At 41.8% G+C, this 12,387-nt stretch overlaps 1 protein-coding gene across 1 annotated transcript in view; it reads left to right on the top strand.

Moving 5' to 3' along the window:
• The window catches only part of VAV3 (vav guanine nucleotide exchange factor 3), a 631,071-nt gene that overhangs the window by 227,041 nt on the left and 391,643 nt on the right, over positions 1–12,387 (top strand). The window contains exons 12-15 of the mRNA XM_029618254.1: positions 3,533–3,619; positions 4,252–4,337; positions 5,194–5,326; positions 5,904–6,013. Of these exons, the coding sequence (XP_029474114.1) occupies positions 3,533–3,619; positions 4,252–4,337; positions 5,194–5,326; positions 5,904–6,013 (416 nt within the window). The remainder of the gene's footprint in view (positions 1–3,532; positions 3,620–4,251; positions 4,338–5,193; positions 5,327–5,903; positions 6,014–12,387) is intronic.

Genomic DNA, 12,387 nt, shown 5'->3' with positions numbered 1-12,387 from the left:
GGGATGCTTCCAGATACAGACACCATTAAAATCCTCCAAAAACCAGGACCACACCTTCATATTTGCCTTCACAGGTCTAATTATTCAGATGAAATCATTGGCAAGAGAAATGCTCCTGGTTAAGCTAGTTAATCTTCTAATGGACCCTGCCCATGAGAATGACCCTACAGGCAAAGTTCAACTGGCCCATAAGGACCTGCACTTGGCACAAGGTCATCTTTTAAACTTGCAATGCTTTGCTGAGTTCATCCCTCAGCCTCCTTACCTTCTCATGTGGGAGTCTGGAACATATCAAATTCAAATCCAACTTGATGCCCAAAAAGGTCATAACTACCACAGGGCTCTCTCTCTTACCTTTTGCTAATGGTATGCCCAGGTCTCTCTCCAGTAATCCTGCAGAAAGCTGAGAGAAGCTCTTCAAAGACCCTTGATCTCTGGGGAACTATAAAAAAACAAACAAACAATTCCATCCAGATTATGACTAAGGTGCTTGGGCACACACTGCACAAAGTGCTGAAAGCTTCAAAATAGGTGCAGAATAAGAAGCAGCCATCGGCATGCACTTGTCAAAATAATAGATTCTCATGTAAACCTTAGCAAATAAAAGGAATCTGGGTGAATGGGGAGGAGTCAGAAAGCCGACTCAATATCTGCCTTTGCTGTGCGGGTCCCCAGTCTATTTTTCTGAAGCAATAATATAGCCTGATCAATGGATGCATACTGAACCTTGCAAATCTCAGGGTCAAGGTATTGCTTACACCCTACCCAAAGGGATAGGAATTTTCTTGGCTCTTTTGGGACCACCCCTTGGAGGGGTACTACCAGATTTGGGAATGGAACCTCCTGAAATGGGCCTGTCACCCACCCTAGGCTGCTCTATTTTTGCTGAGCTTCTCATGGATGAAAACTGTGTACAAGTGGGGCAGGTATTGCATTTTTTGCCTCACCTTTACAAGCAATCCTAAAGCCATCAATTAAACCTTTGACGAGAACCTGCGCTGCCAGTTTGTTTGGGTAGAGACTCAGCTAGCCAGTCACCCTATCTACCCTGATTGGGGCCATCGCTTTGGTTAGCTGATCACTGATGTGGGCCATTGCTATCTGGAAACTGGATGGTCCCTGGAACAAATGTGCCTGAATTTACACAGGGTCCCTCCACACTGGCTAGCATTGAAATGCCTGCATATGGCCTGCTTGGATCTGTGATGTTCTACAGGGGTACTACTTTTGCGCCCCTCCTCCAAGACTTCTGATCACAGCCTGTTGCCGATGTGCCTCCCCGAAAGGGAGTGGGGTATGCAGTTGTCATTTCATTGAGTTATATATCTAACCCCAGGCATCTGACATATCTTTGGCTAGCCATTTTCAAAAACGCTTCTCATAGTTCAGCCAGGCCCAACCTCCATAGGTTCTATGTACCCTGATGATCAAATCTATATATTTGAGTAGGCTGGGGTACAATTCTGGTTTCTTCCCACCAAATATCTCCACCATAGCCAAGAAGGCTAGAATTTAATTGCTGATTGGCCTAAAGACCCTATGCTTCCTCCAACTTCTTCTTCTCCCCTTTGTTTTCCTCCTTGTTCCCTTCATCTATATCCTGAAATTCCTTTGCTAGGAGGGAGAATATGTTGATATATTTTCTCCTGAGTGTCCTCCTAACTAGGCTCTTAGACAAATTGACCCCAAGTGGCGCAGTAAGGCACAGGGCCAAAGAATGGCCCCTGGAGGCCAGTGCTGACACCTGGCAACCAAGCCCCGATTAGCTGGAGACTGCATCAAAATCCGATGACTCTGCTGAATCGTCACTCAAAGTTAGACCCATCTCATGCACCTAGCTTTCTCTGCCTCTCCCTGACCCTGCACTTCTCCTTATCTACTCTTTAACACTGCAAGCAGACCACTAACAAATTGCTTATCCCTCAGCAAATGTGATTGCCTGCCCTACTTGTGGCCACTTCCCACCCCCTGCCTATTTGTGATCTTGCTTATTAACTGGATCAGCATTAACAATTTCATCAGCATCCCCAAACATATCCACATCAGACCAATCAATACCCTCCTCATACTCACCATCCACAGAGTTCTCGGGAGCCAAGGAATCTGGAAGGGTTGGAATCCCCTGGTTGCTAGGATGTGTGTTTGACTACTTTGTCCACGCTGCAATGTTTTGGTGGATGGCAGACATGTGCACCCCTAACAGGGAACTGCAGCCGAGCTGGCACCCATTTATTACCATGTCTTCCCTCGGATGCAGGTCTTTGTATGCCGTCTGTTGAACAATTGCCACTTCCAAGGGGGCTGGTGATAAGGACAGGAGTGGCTGACGTTGTCCTGGGCTCTCTGCTGGGTCTCTAAGTGGGGTTGCTTGAGTTTCCTTCTGGAGCCTGCTGGCTTCTTCATTCCAAAGCTGTTGTGCCCGGACTCCTGCCCCTGATAACTGCCTGCAATAGTGGCCACTCCTTGAATGGTGCATGCTCCCTTTGTTGAGCACTGGTCCTCCTTGCTGCCATCCTGAGCTGCTGGGCTGAACTTTGCAGCACACAGTACGCTCTCCTCTTCCAAAACAGCTGAGGGAGAAAGAGAGAAACCCCCTTAGATTATGCTGGGGCCCAGGAACTGCTTGTCCAGAAAGGCAGGCTGCTAAGAGGGGGAAAAACCAAACAAACCCTGAACTTGGCTGCCGAAAAAGAGGCCCTGAGAAAAAGGCTTGTTGGAGCCACCGACAGAGCTAGCTGTGAGGAAGAAATGACCGTCTGAAAGGAAAGGAAGTAGGGCTGAAGAAAAGATGGTCATCCACTGGGGAAAAAGACGCTAAACAGGGGTCCTGCCAGGGTTGCCCAGCGCTGTGCCCTGCCCGCTCTGATTGGCTGTCCAGCTCTTGACTGCCTCCGGTTCACTCTATGCTGCCAAGTGCTTTGCACTACCGGGAAGAGAAACAAAGAAGCCAGAAGGGGATGGGGTCCATGGCTTCATATCCCAAGGTATGCCATTATGCAGGCACTAATAAAGACGGTAACTCCTCGGTGTGAGTTTGGTACTGCTGAAGTGCATTTCAGAAGTAATGTGGAAGAACACATCAAATTATCGGTTTTGTTTTTTTTCTAATGAAAAGTAGATCAGAATAGCTGTCTCATTCTCATCTACCTTATCATACTGAAATAAATGGGACTGTGTGGGATTCTTCACAAGAAATAGTAACTTGCACCAGAAAGCTTTACCGTTCTAGACAAAAATCTATTAATTGCAAATATGTTCTCTGATTATAAGGCTCACTGAAATTAGATTTAAAATCACATTAAAAGATTATAAACTATGTCTGCAACTATTTTCTGCACAAAATGGTCTCACTATGCTTTCTAGTAGACATATTCTTATTCAGAATAAGAAAATGTCTACTAGAAAGCAAAATGTAAAAATGTACATGATCTCTAAATATGTCAAAGATAAGACATAATAAGGAAGTTACCAACATTGTAGAAGATAAACATTGAATTATTTCTCACTAACAGATATTCTTTTTGTGGTTTAGGATTTGGCTCAATATGTAAATGAAGTGAAGAGAGATAACGAAACCCTCCGTGAAATTAATCAGTTTCAGTTATCTATAGAGAACATGGTATGTCTTTTTTTCTAATACAAGGATTTGTACACCGTTTCTTTTCCAGTAGCTTTGCTGTATCTTGGAACTTTGTCACCTTTTCTAGGGGTTAGAGATGAGAAGCTGAAACCTAAGGCGTGGTATTCCTTTGGGTGGCCTGTAGAGGGCACTCTGTATACAGGAATACAGCTTTACTGACTGTACTGTCATGAAGGTCATAGCAGACAAAACAGTGCATGGTTTTCTTTGAAGTTTTAAGATATGTGGGTTTACATCATTAGAGTCAAATGCTTCATTGAGTTTTAAGTATACATAAACATATTACTCTGTAATGATCTGTACTTTTAATAGCAGAAAACATGTAAATTCAAGAATAAGTTTACAGTTCATGTAAAGATAAAATTTGACACATGTTGTGGATTCCTTAATGTTAATAATTATGGTTTCCATATTGCAGCAAAATATCTTCACCATCCTTTTTTTTCCCCCTAGGTCTGCCTTTCTACTAAAACCTTTCTGTGCAGTTAAGCAGTGAGCTACATTTAGTAGCTTCTTTGCCAGTTTGTTTTATGCACCAGAAGTCATATGATTGGGAAAGTCATCCTGTTAATATTTTTCATTTACCTAATGACCCCATATGTTCTGTTTAGAACCAGTCCCTCTTATTGTATGGAAGACCAAAAGTGGATGGTGAAATAAAAATGACTACTGTAGACAAGCGCACGAAGCAGGACAGGTGAGAAAATGATGAAGGGCAATTTGTACTTTTCATTAGGTAGAACTGAAGGTCAACAGGCAAACTGTAGATGATCCCTTTTTATTGTTTAAGATTGTAAGAACTGTTCTGTGCAGGTCACTTCCAGGGGGAGGAGGTTCTTTGCATCCACCCACCTTCTCTGTATTGGACTAACTTAACTCATTTCTGACTAGTTTTCAAAAACTATGAAGTCCATATTCAAAGGGCTTTGTCCAGTTATGGTGCCACTTAGCTGGACAAACCCAGGGGTTTTGAAATTCCCTCCTCCTTGATCACCCCCATGTTATCTGGCTAAGTAAGTCGGGAGGATGCTCTGGGATGGGACAAAGTTAGCCGGCCGACACCAATATTCAGCTGACTTTAGAACTGCCTTAGAGCAGTCCTAAAGTTATCTGTGTAGTCAGATATCTTTAACCTTCACCGGCTATATTCAAAATATAGACGATTAAGAACAAAAAAACTCCAAACTTCTGGGCCAGCAGGCTCGATCTCCTACTGATAGGACTGTACCATGCTTCCGGCAGCCTGGGGGTTCTGGATGGGGGTGGAAGGAGGTGGGGCAAGACTGAACCTTGCTTTGAGAGTATTTCTGTTCTCAAATGAAGAAAGGATTGACCACTTAGATTGCAGTTGTTTTATTTCTTAATGGTGGGTGGGTGGGTGGGTGGGCAAAATCTGTTCATTCTACATGTGGCTGTTGCATTGAATTAAATTCTTGGAATTGACCTTTTGTGGGTGATAAGGTGGGGAAAAAAATGACAAGAGCTTTATGGGAAAAGAGCTTCCGATGTTTGATTTCTTATGACTATTTCATTCAGTTATTTTATTTCTGCAGACATATCTTCTTGTTTGACCAGGCAGTGATAGTATGTAAACGACGAGGTGATAATTATGAAATGAAGGAAATTATTGATCTCAAGAATTATAAGATAACCAACAATCCCTCCACCGATAAAGAAAATAAAAAAGTAGGTAATTCTTATTCCAGTAAACATAAAAGTATGTGGGTGGTACGTAGAAATTTTGAATACTTAAGAATGCTTCTAAGCATCCCACATAAATATATTCAGCGTGTTATGATCTCTCATAAATATGATATTCAGTTTTCTGAATACAGTATTCACAGAATATAATGGAAGAAGTTTTGAAAGGATTTATATGCATAAAACTGGTTAATATGCATGTAAATGGGCTTTTGAAAATTGCTACTTTTATGTGCGTAACTCCTTTGAAAATTCACTCCATAGGGCTGAATTTTCAAAAGGTTTTATGAGCAGGCTTTCAAAAATTACTATGATATATGATACTTTTATACGCCTTTGAAAATTCACTCCAACATTACTGCTTTCCTTTCCTTGTCATCATAGAATATTATGATCAATATTCTACTGTAGTACGATGGATTGTAATGTGTGGCGATGTAGTTGTTTTTTTCTTGTTCTTTATGTTGTGCAAGTGAACCCAAGAAGACCTCTCTGAATTCTGCATGACAACTGTGGCCTATATTATTGTCCGTGAAATGGACCTGTCATTCTTTTCCCACAGTGGGCTTACGGCTTCTATATCACCCACATCGAAGGACAAAATGGGTTTGAATTCTATTGCAAAACAAAAGATTGGAAGAAAAAGTGGATTGAACAGTTTGAAATGGCATTGTAAGTATTTCAATTTTTTTTGCTGTGGTAAAACCATCTCCTTCGTTTCTGCTCCTCTGCATGCCCACATAATAAAATTTGTGTGTCTTTAAAGTACTTCTTGGCTTCTAAATCCAGCTTGCATTTACCAGATCTGTTCATGCTGATGTGATGCTTCAGTTGATGCCTTTGGTTCCCCAGGAGGCAATGGCTGTGAAATTCCACCTGAAAAAGAAAGAGGGCGCTGTGCACTGCCCTTTTTCTACTGTTCATACTCGGGACCTAGGATTGGTTTAGTGCTTCATCTTCAAACATCTAGGGAAAATATTAATTGTTAAGCAATAAATATTTAACATAACGGTTGCTGGTTTTCCATCTTTGTCTTGGTAAATTGAAATGCATTTTAAAGGAGACAATATGGGAATACTGGCTTTCGTCCTAGTGTTGTTTTTGGACTGATTTATTGGTCAGTGTATAGATTAGGTTGCTTGGCTTAATGTATTCCTCTATCCATTTTGTCTAAATAAGGTGAATGTTTATGCTTTCTGTTGAAGCTGCGGTTAGCAAAATGCCCTGAAATGCAAAGTATTATGCCAGTTTATAGTACATTTATCTGTGCAGGGTAAGTGTGAGTACAGAATAATAGTGATAGGGCAAGCTGCAACTATAGGGCAGGATATTCTGGCACTCCTTTTACTGTAGCTGGTTAACCATGCAGTATGAAAATTACTCCTTATTTATAACGTAGACACACAGGATGGGAGATGAGTGAAGTCCTTTGTGAACGTGTGATGCATATCTAAGTAAATATAGACATGCAAGAGTATTTTCTTCTTCTTTCAAAGCCTAAAGATGACTTATTCAGGCAGTTTTGGACTGCACATCTCCTGCTCAGGAACAGTCAGAGTTTGCTTGCACATATACTTGCCTTCTCTGCTCATTTGGGTTTGTACTGAAACGATGCACTCAAAGTCTTGGGTTAGATGGCCAACGGGCAACTAAATGATCAGAGAGTGGGTTATATTAAGGAGAGCCATAATATATCTGAAAAGCAGTGCAGTGGGAAAGAGGATTTTGTGTGATATTTAAAACAAAAATGTCAAACTTATATCCTTCTGCAAAGCTTGGCCCGTCTGTAGATGCATGCTAAATGACCGTATGCCTCACTTCACGTGTGCCAAACCAAAAGCTTTTTAAGAGAATTAGTTTTCAGTTTTTAAAGAACTGAACCACCTTATTCAGAAAGGAAAATTGTGGCATACAAAATGCACGTGGTGCGTGCAAGGCCCAGCTACGTGCATAATCCCTGAATTTTAAACTTTGAAAATTCGTGCTTAAGGCTGAAGTCCGCACGGACTAACTCAGGCTGTTATAAAATTGGGCTCCCTATTTTTTAATTTCTATTTAAGTGTTTCATTAAAAGTTATTAGAGATGTATAAATTGAAGTTCCAGAAAATGAATTTCTCATTGTAGATCTGAAGAAGTGTTGTTGTGCCTAATTGTTCTATTACAAGCTAATTGCACACAATGGTTTGTTGACTAGCTAGAAAGAAATAGAGAAATGGAATGATAGGATGCTATGTTCAAAGGCCTAATGAAGATAAACCTTAGAGTCCAAAGGGTGTTTCCTGATGAATACACTGATACTGCATACAACTTTTTTTTTAAACACAATCTGTTGCCAGTTCTGGCAAATAAAGTATAACCCTTTTTAATATTGGTTTCTCTCTCAAAGAAAGGTTAAGTGCTTCATTATTTTTTTAGGTTCTTCCTACACTGAGAGTCCCACATTAATTAATCTCAATAAAATAAAGCTCTGCTGTACCAGTCCATTGCTGGAATCCTGTCCTAGTACTACCCTGATAGATGCTAATTATTTGCATAACATACAGAGCTGAAAATGAGTCTTCAAGAGGCAAATAGTTTAAAAGTCTAGATGGGAGCTGTTGTCGTTGGACTGCACCTCTAATTGTAGAATTTATAACAACGACTGGGTTGGCGTGATGGTGACTGTGTTCAACCTGGGCTGCAGATGCAGGTATAGAAACGCTGGACCAATTGTTTCACGCTCTGCAGGAATGATGGAGGTGCAACAGCCGAGGGTTTTTAGCAGTTGCTCAGTTAAATGGTTCTGCTGCTTCAAGACCCACATGGTATTCAAGCAACTAGTAGAGTTAATGCACTTATATCACCTGGAAGTAAAAGTTGATGAGGTACTGGCCCAAGGTACTTTACAAAAAAAAAAATAAAGCTTTTGAAAAACAGTAGATTTGGCTAGATTTTATTATTTGTGGTGGAAGAAGTCTGAAAGGGACTTTGAAAGGTCTTCTTGTTCTCCTTCTGCCTCCTTGTGCCTATATTATCTCAGACAAAAGTTTGTTTAACCTGCTTTGCCCGTGGCTAGGAAATGAACCTATCTAAGGCCCGTTCTGGTTTCTCACCTCCTGGTGTAAAGCATTCTGGGAAGAGCTAGCTAGGCAAGGAATTTGGGATAATATAGAGGTGAATTTTAAGACCCGCACGCGGGCGCACATGTGCGTGCGTTTGCCAGGGCGTGCACATGGACGCTGCAGTTTTAAAACATACGCGCGTGTATCCACGTGTTATAAAATCGGCTCCACGTGCCCACGATCTTATATTGACTCGCGCAAATGCTGCCTTGCACGTGCAAGTGGGGGGAATTGTAGTAGCTACACTGGCCCTTTTTCCCAGTTCATCCCAGTAAAGGAGAGGACTTCCCAATCCACCTGGCTAGCTTGCCTCCCTTTTACCCTATTACGCCTGACCCTTAAATCTATCCTATTTTTCTTTTGTTACATGACTTGCATGTCGTCCATAGCAGAAGTAAAGTTATGTGGGAGGGGACCCCCATGCCTCACCCTCTTTATTTTTTATGATTTGTGCGCGTAGTGGCAGATGTGCACATACTCCCAGACAGAGGATGGGGTTAGTGCAGTTAGTGTAGCTGGGTTCAAAAATGGTTTGGATAAGTTCTTGGAGGAGAAGTCCATTGACAGCTATTAATCACGTTGACTTAGGGCCATGTTTTCGAATCTACGCCCGATTTTATAGCATGCACGTGCAGCCGCTCGCAGGTTATAAAATCCAGGGTCGGCGCATGCAAGGAGGTGCACACTTGTGCACCTTGCACACGCCGAGCCCTACGGGAGCCCCGATGGCTTTCCCCGTTCCCTCCGAGGCTGAAATCGGAGCGGCCTCGGAGGGAACTTTCCTTTCCCCCCCCCCCCCCCACCTTCCCCTCCCTTCCCCTATCTAACCCGCCCCTAGCCCTACCTAAATCCCTCCCTACCTTTATTATTTAAGTTGCGCCTGCTTCTGGGCAGGCATAGGTTGTGCGTGCCAGCCTAGCAGGCCTTCGGAGGCCTCTGGCCATGCCCCCACCCTGCCCCGGACCGCCCACTCCCCACCCCTTTTTTCAAGCCCCGGGACATACACGTGTCCTGGGGCTTGCGCGCGTCGCCAAGCCTAAGCAAAATAGGCTCGGCGTGCGCAGGAGGGGTTTAAAAGGGTTACACGCGTAACCTTTTTAAAATCCACCCCTTAGGGAATAGCCACTGCTATTAATTGCATCAGTAGCATGGGATCTTCTTAGTGTTTGGGTACTTGCCAGGTTCTTATGGCCTGGTTTGGCCTCTGTTGGAAACAGGATGCTGGGCTTGATGGACCCTTGCTCTGTCCCAGCATGGCAATTTCTTATGTGCTTATGAGATGTGGAATGTGGACACAAAGTATATGATCGAAGACCATGTATGTGAATGCTGTTACTGTAAACCGTTGTGATCTTCTTTTGGAACGACGGTATCTAAAATAACTAAATAACTAAATAAATAAATGTTCGATGCGCGTAGGGGTTTTAAAATCTACCAGATAGTGTTTTGTGACCAAGCCTGATTCAGCTAAACAACAATTTTTGTAGGATTTTTAGTGAGACTTGTATGAACTTCTATTGTATAAGTAAGAACTTAATAAATGTGTTTCAAATAGAAAATAAATGCTCTTGGATTGTTAAACTGAATAAAAGTATGATTATATTTGAATACCTATTCTGCTTAATCTATTTCTCACCACATTATGAGCCCAGTTTTATAACAGCACATGGAAGGCTTTAGTATACCCGGATTTCAGCCCTAGTTTTCAAGGCAGGTTTCTGTACATAAGCCTGCTATGAAAATGAGCAGGACTGTGCGTTGCTTAGCGTGTCACGGGCGTGCACATTCACGCTTGGAGAGCAGGTGTAAATGCGCATGTGACATTTGCATGCAAGCTATCGAAAAGTGAAAGCACTCCTGGAAATTATTTCTCCCACCCCAACTCCACTCCCCTCGTGAATGCCTCTTTGCAGTGTGTGCTAAATGGCTCCTGCGCGCATACTTTTCCGTGTACATCCCCTGGGTCATTTTCAGAGAGCCCATAAAACCATGTTTATGCATGCAATTGCTTTTCAAAATTGTCCTCTTTGACTTCACATGTGTTTCATGCCATCCCTGGTTTGACCTAGCAGTACCGTCTTCCCCACTATCCTTGGATATCGTCTCTTCTTAATTTAACTTTAAATTCCCACCTACTTTTCTTCTCTAGAACTGAAAAATGATGTAGCTGTTATCCACTCTAGGGAGTCATCATTTCGCCCACTTGGATCTCTCACCATGTACTTGATGTCCCGTTGTTTGCATCACTGTCAGATTCAGCCAGATAGAACTGATTAAACATACATGTCTGCGACATGGTTTTGTGCCACTCTTCCAGTGATCTGCTGTGCAAGCCTTTGCATCCCCAGGCTACAGCAGCAGGCTTTCACTTGCAGGACTGAATAAAGTAATGCGGTTGCTGTGTTCAGTATCTGGAATAAAGGCGAGAAGGTGATATCGCTTTGTTAGGTGAGAATAATACATTTGTGATAAGCTTTCAGCTGTGCAAAATGAGCTAAGGAGAAGGCTGCCAGAACATACAGTTAAATTGTTTGTTGGATTCCGACATCGGTGTTTGCTGTCAGAGTTTTATGAAGATTTACTGACTGTGGTGAGGGAAGGAAGGGGTACTCAAAACTTCTCGTATCTTTTAAGTAAACATTGCCCTGTAGAAATTCTGGCTCATGGATGTAAGATTCATCAGCATTTCCTCTCACTCTTCACTATTACTTTGATTTCTGCCCTTGATATCCCTGCACACATTCTAGGCAAGAAATCACAAATTGCTTTATTTTTTTTTTGTTGGGTGAAGGATACAGCCCATCTCCCACATAAAAGATGTATTGTAAAATTACTGAATGGTCATGGAATTGATTTTTATTTTTATTTTTTTAAAGAAATCAATTGTAAACCCCTCTGCCTTGGTTTAAGTAGTAGTTTATTCATCGGCGTATATTAGGACTTCTTCATTAGGGCTGCTTTATCAGCGTATTTTTTATCCTGAGGTTTTGGGGGTTTTTTTTTTTTAATTCATATGGTAGAGGATTGAGATTGCTTCTGACCTATAAACACTAATCTCTTAAAATGAAGCCTGCTCCATTCTACCTGAGCCTTGTGGCTTATCCAAACCCTTCCAAAAATGGCAATCAGCCTGCTGCGTTGAGGAGGGAATTGCCTTTACTTCAACAAAAGGAAGCAGGAATTCATCCAAGAGAAAAATCCAATGTCGGCTGCTTAAACAAACATTTTCTGCAGCAACTTATTGTTTCAGAGATATTCAGTTCCACTGTGGAATGGTTGTATTAGCTCTTACATTATAAATCCTGATCATAACAGCTTTTCTGCAGTTCAGAGATTGCTCAAGGCTCAAAATTCATATATAAAGTCTCAGCTAAGGGCATTTCTCACAGCAATTATGAAATGAAAGCCTCTGTAATTTTCAATTGTATTAAAGCAAGCAGTAACAGGAAGCTGCTGCTGAGGAGTTTTCCCCCCATCCTGGTTCTCTTGGGGGTACTCCCAGTGTAATTGATTTCCTTCCAAGCTGCTCAGTCACTGTTTTGTAACATCTTTATCCAATTTTGCAACAGCCTTCTAAAAAAAAAAAAAAAAAAAAAAGAAAAGACTTTAGTTTTAAATCCACTTGAAATATCTGCTTTGTGCAGCCAATTGCCACCAACCAGAATGTGATGAAGTGTGGGTTAGGGATGTGCAGAGGCAAATCTTTTGTTTTGGTATGTTTATTCGTTTTGTAGGTCACCTCCATTCAATTGATTCTTTGCAAATGAAAAAAAAATATTCATTTCATTTGTGTTTCATCTTCCATTAAAGTCAGTAGGAGACTCAATGCTGCCTATTTTTGAGCTCCCAAATTCCCAAATTTGGGTTTTCTAATCAATTCTAATGAATATTGTGGGTAGACATCATTAGAAGTAGGAAGAGAACTCCAGGGCACCAAGACTGTG

Source organism: Rhinatrema bivittatum, chromosome 10 (genome assembly GCF_901001135.1).
Source record: "Rhinatrema bivittatum chromosome 10, aRhiBiv1.1, whole genome shotgun sequence".
Taxonomy (NCBI): domain Eukaryota; kingdom Metazoa; phylum Chordata; class Amphibia; order Gymnophiona; family Rhinatrematidae; genus Rhinatrema; species Rhinatrema bivittatum.
Note: the sequence above shows the minus strand (reverse complement) of the source record. Positions and strands in the feature narration are given on the sequence as shown.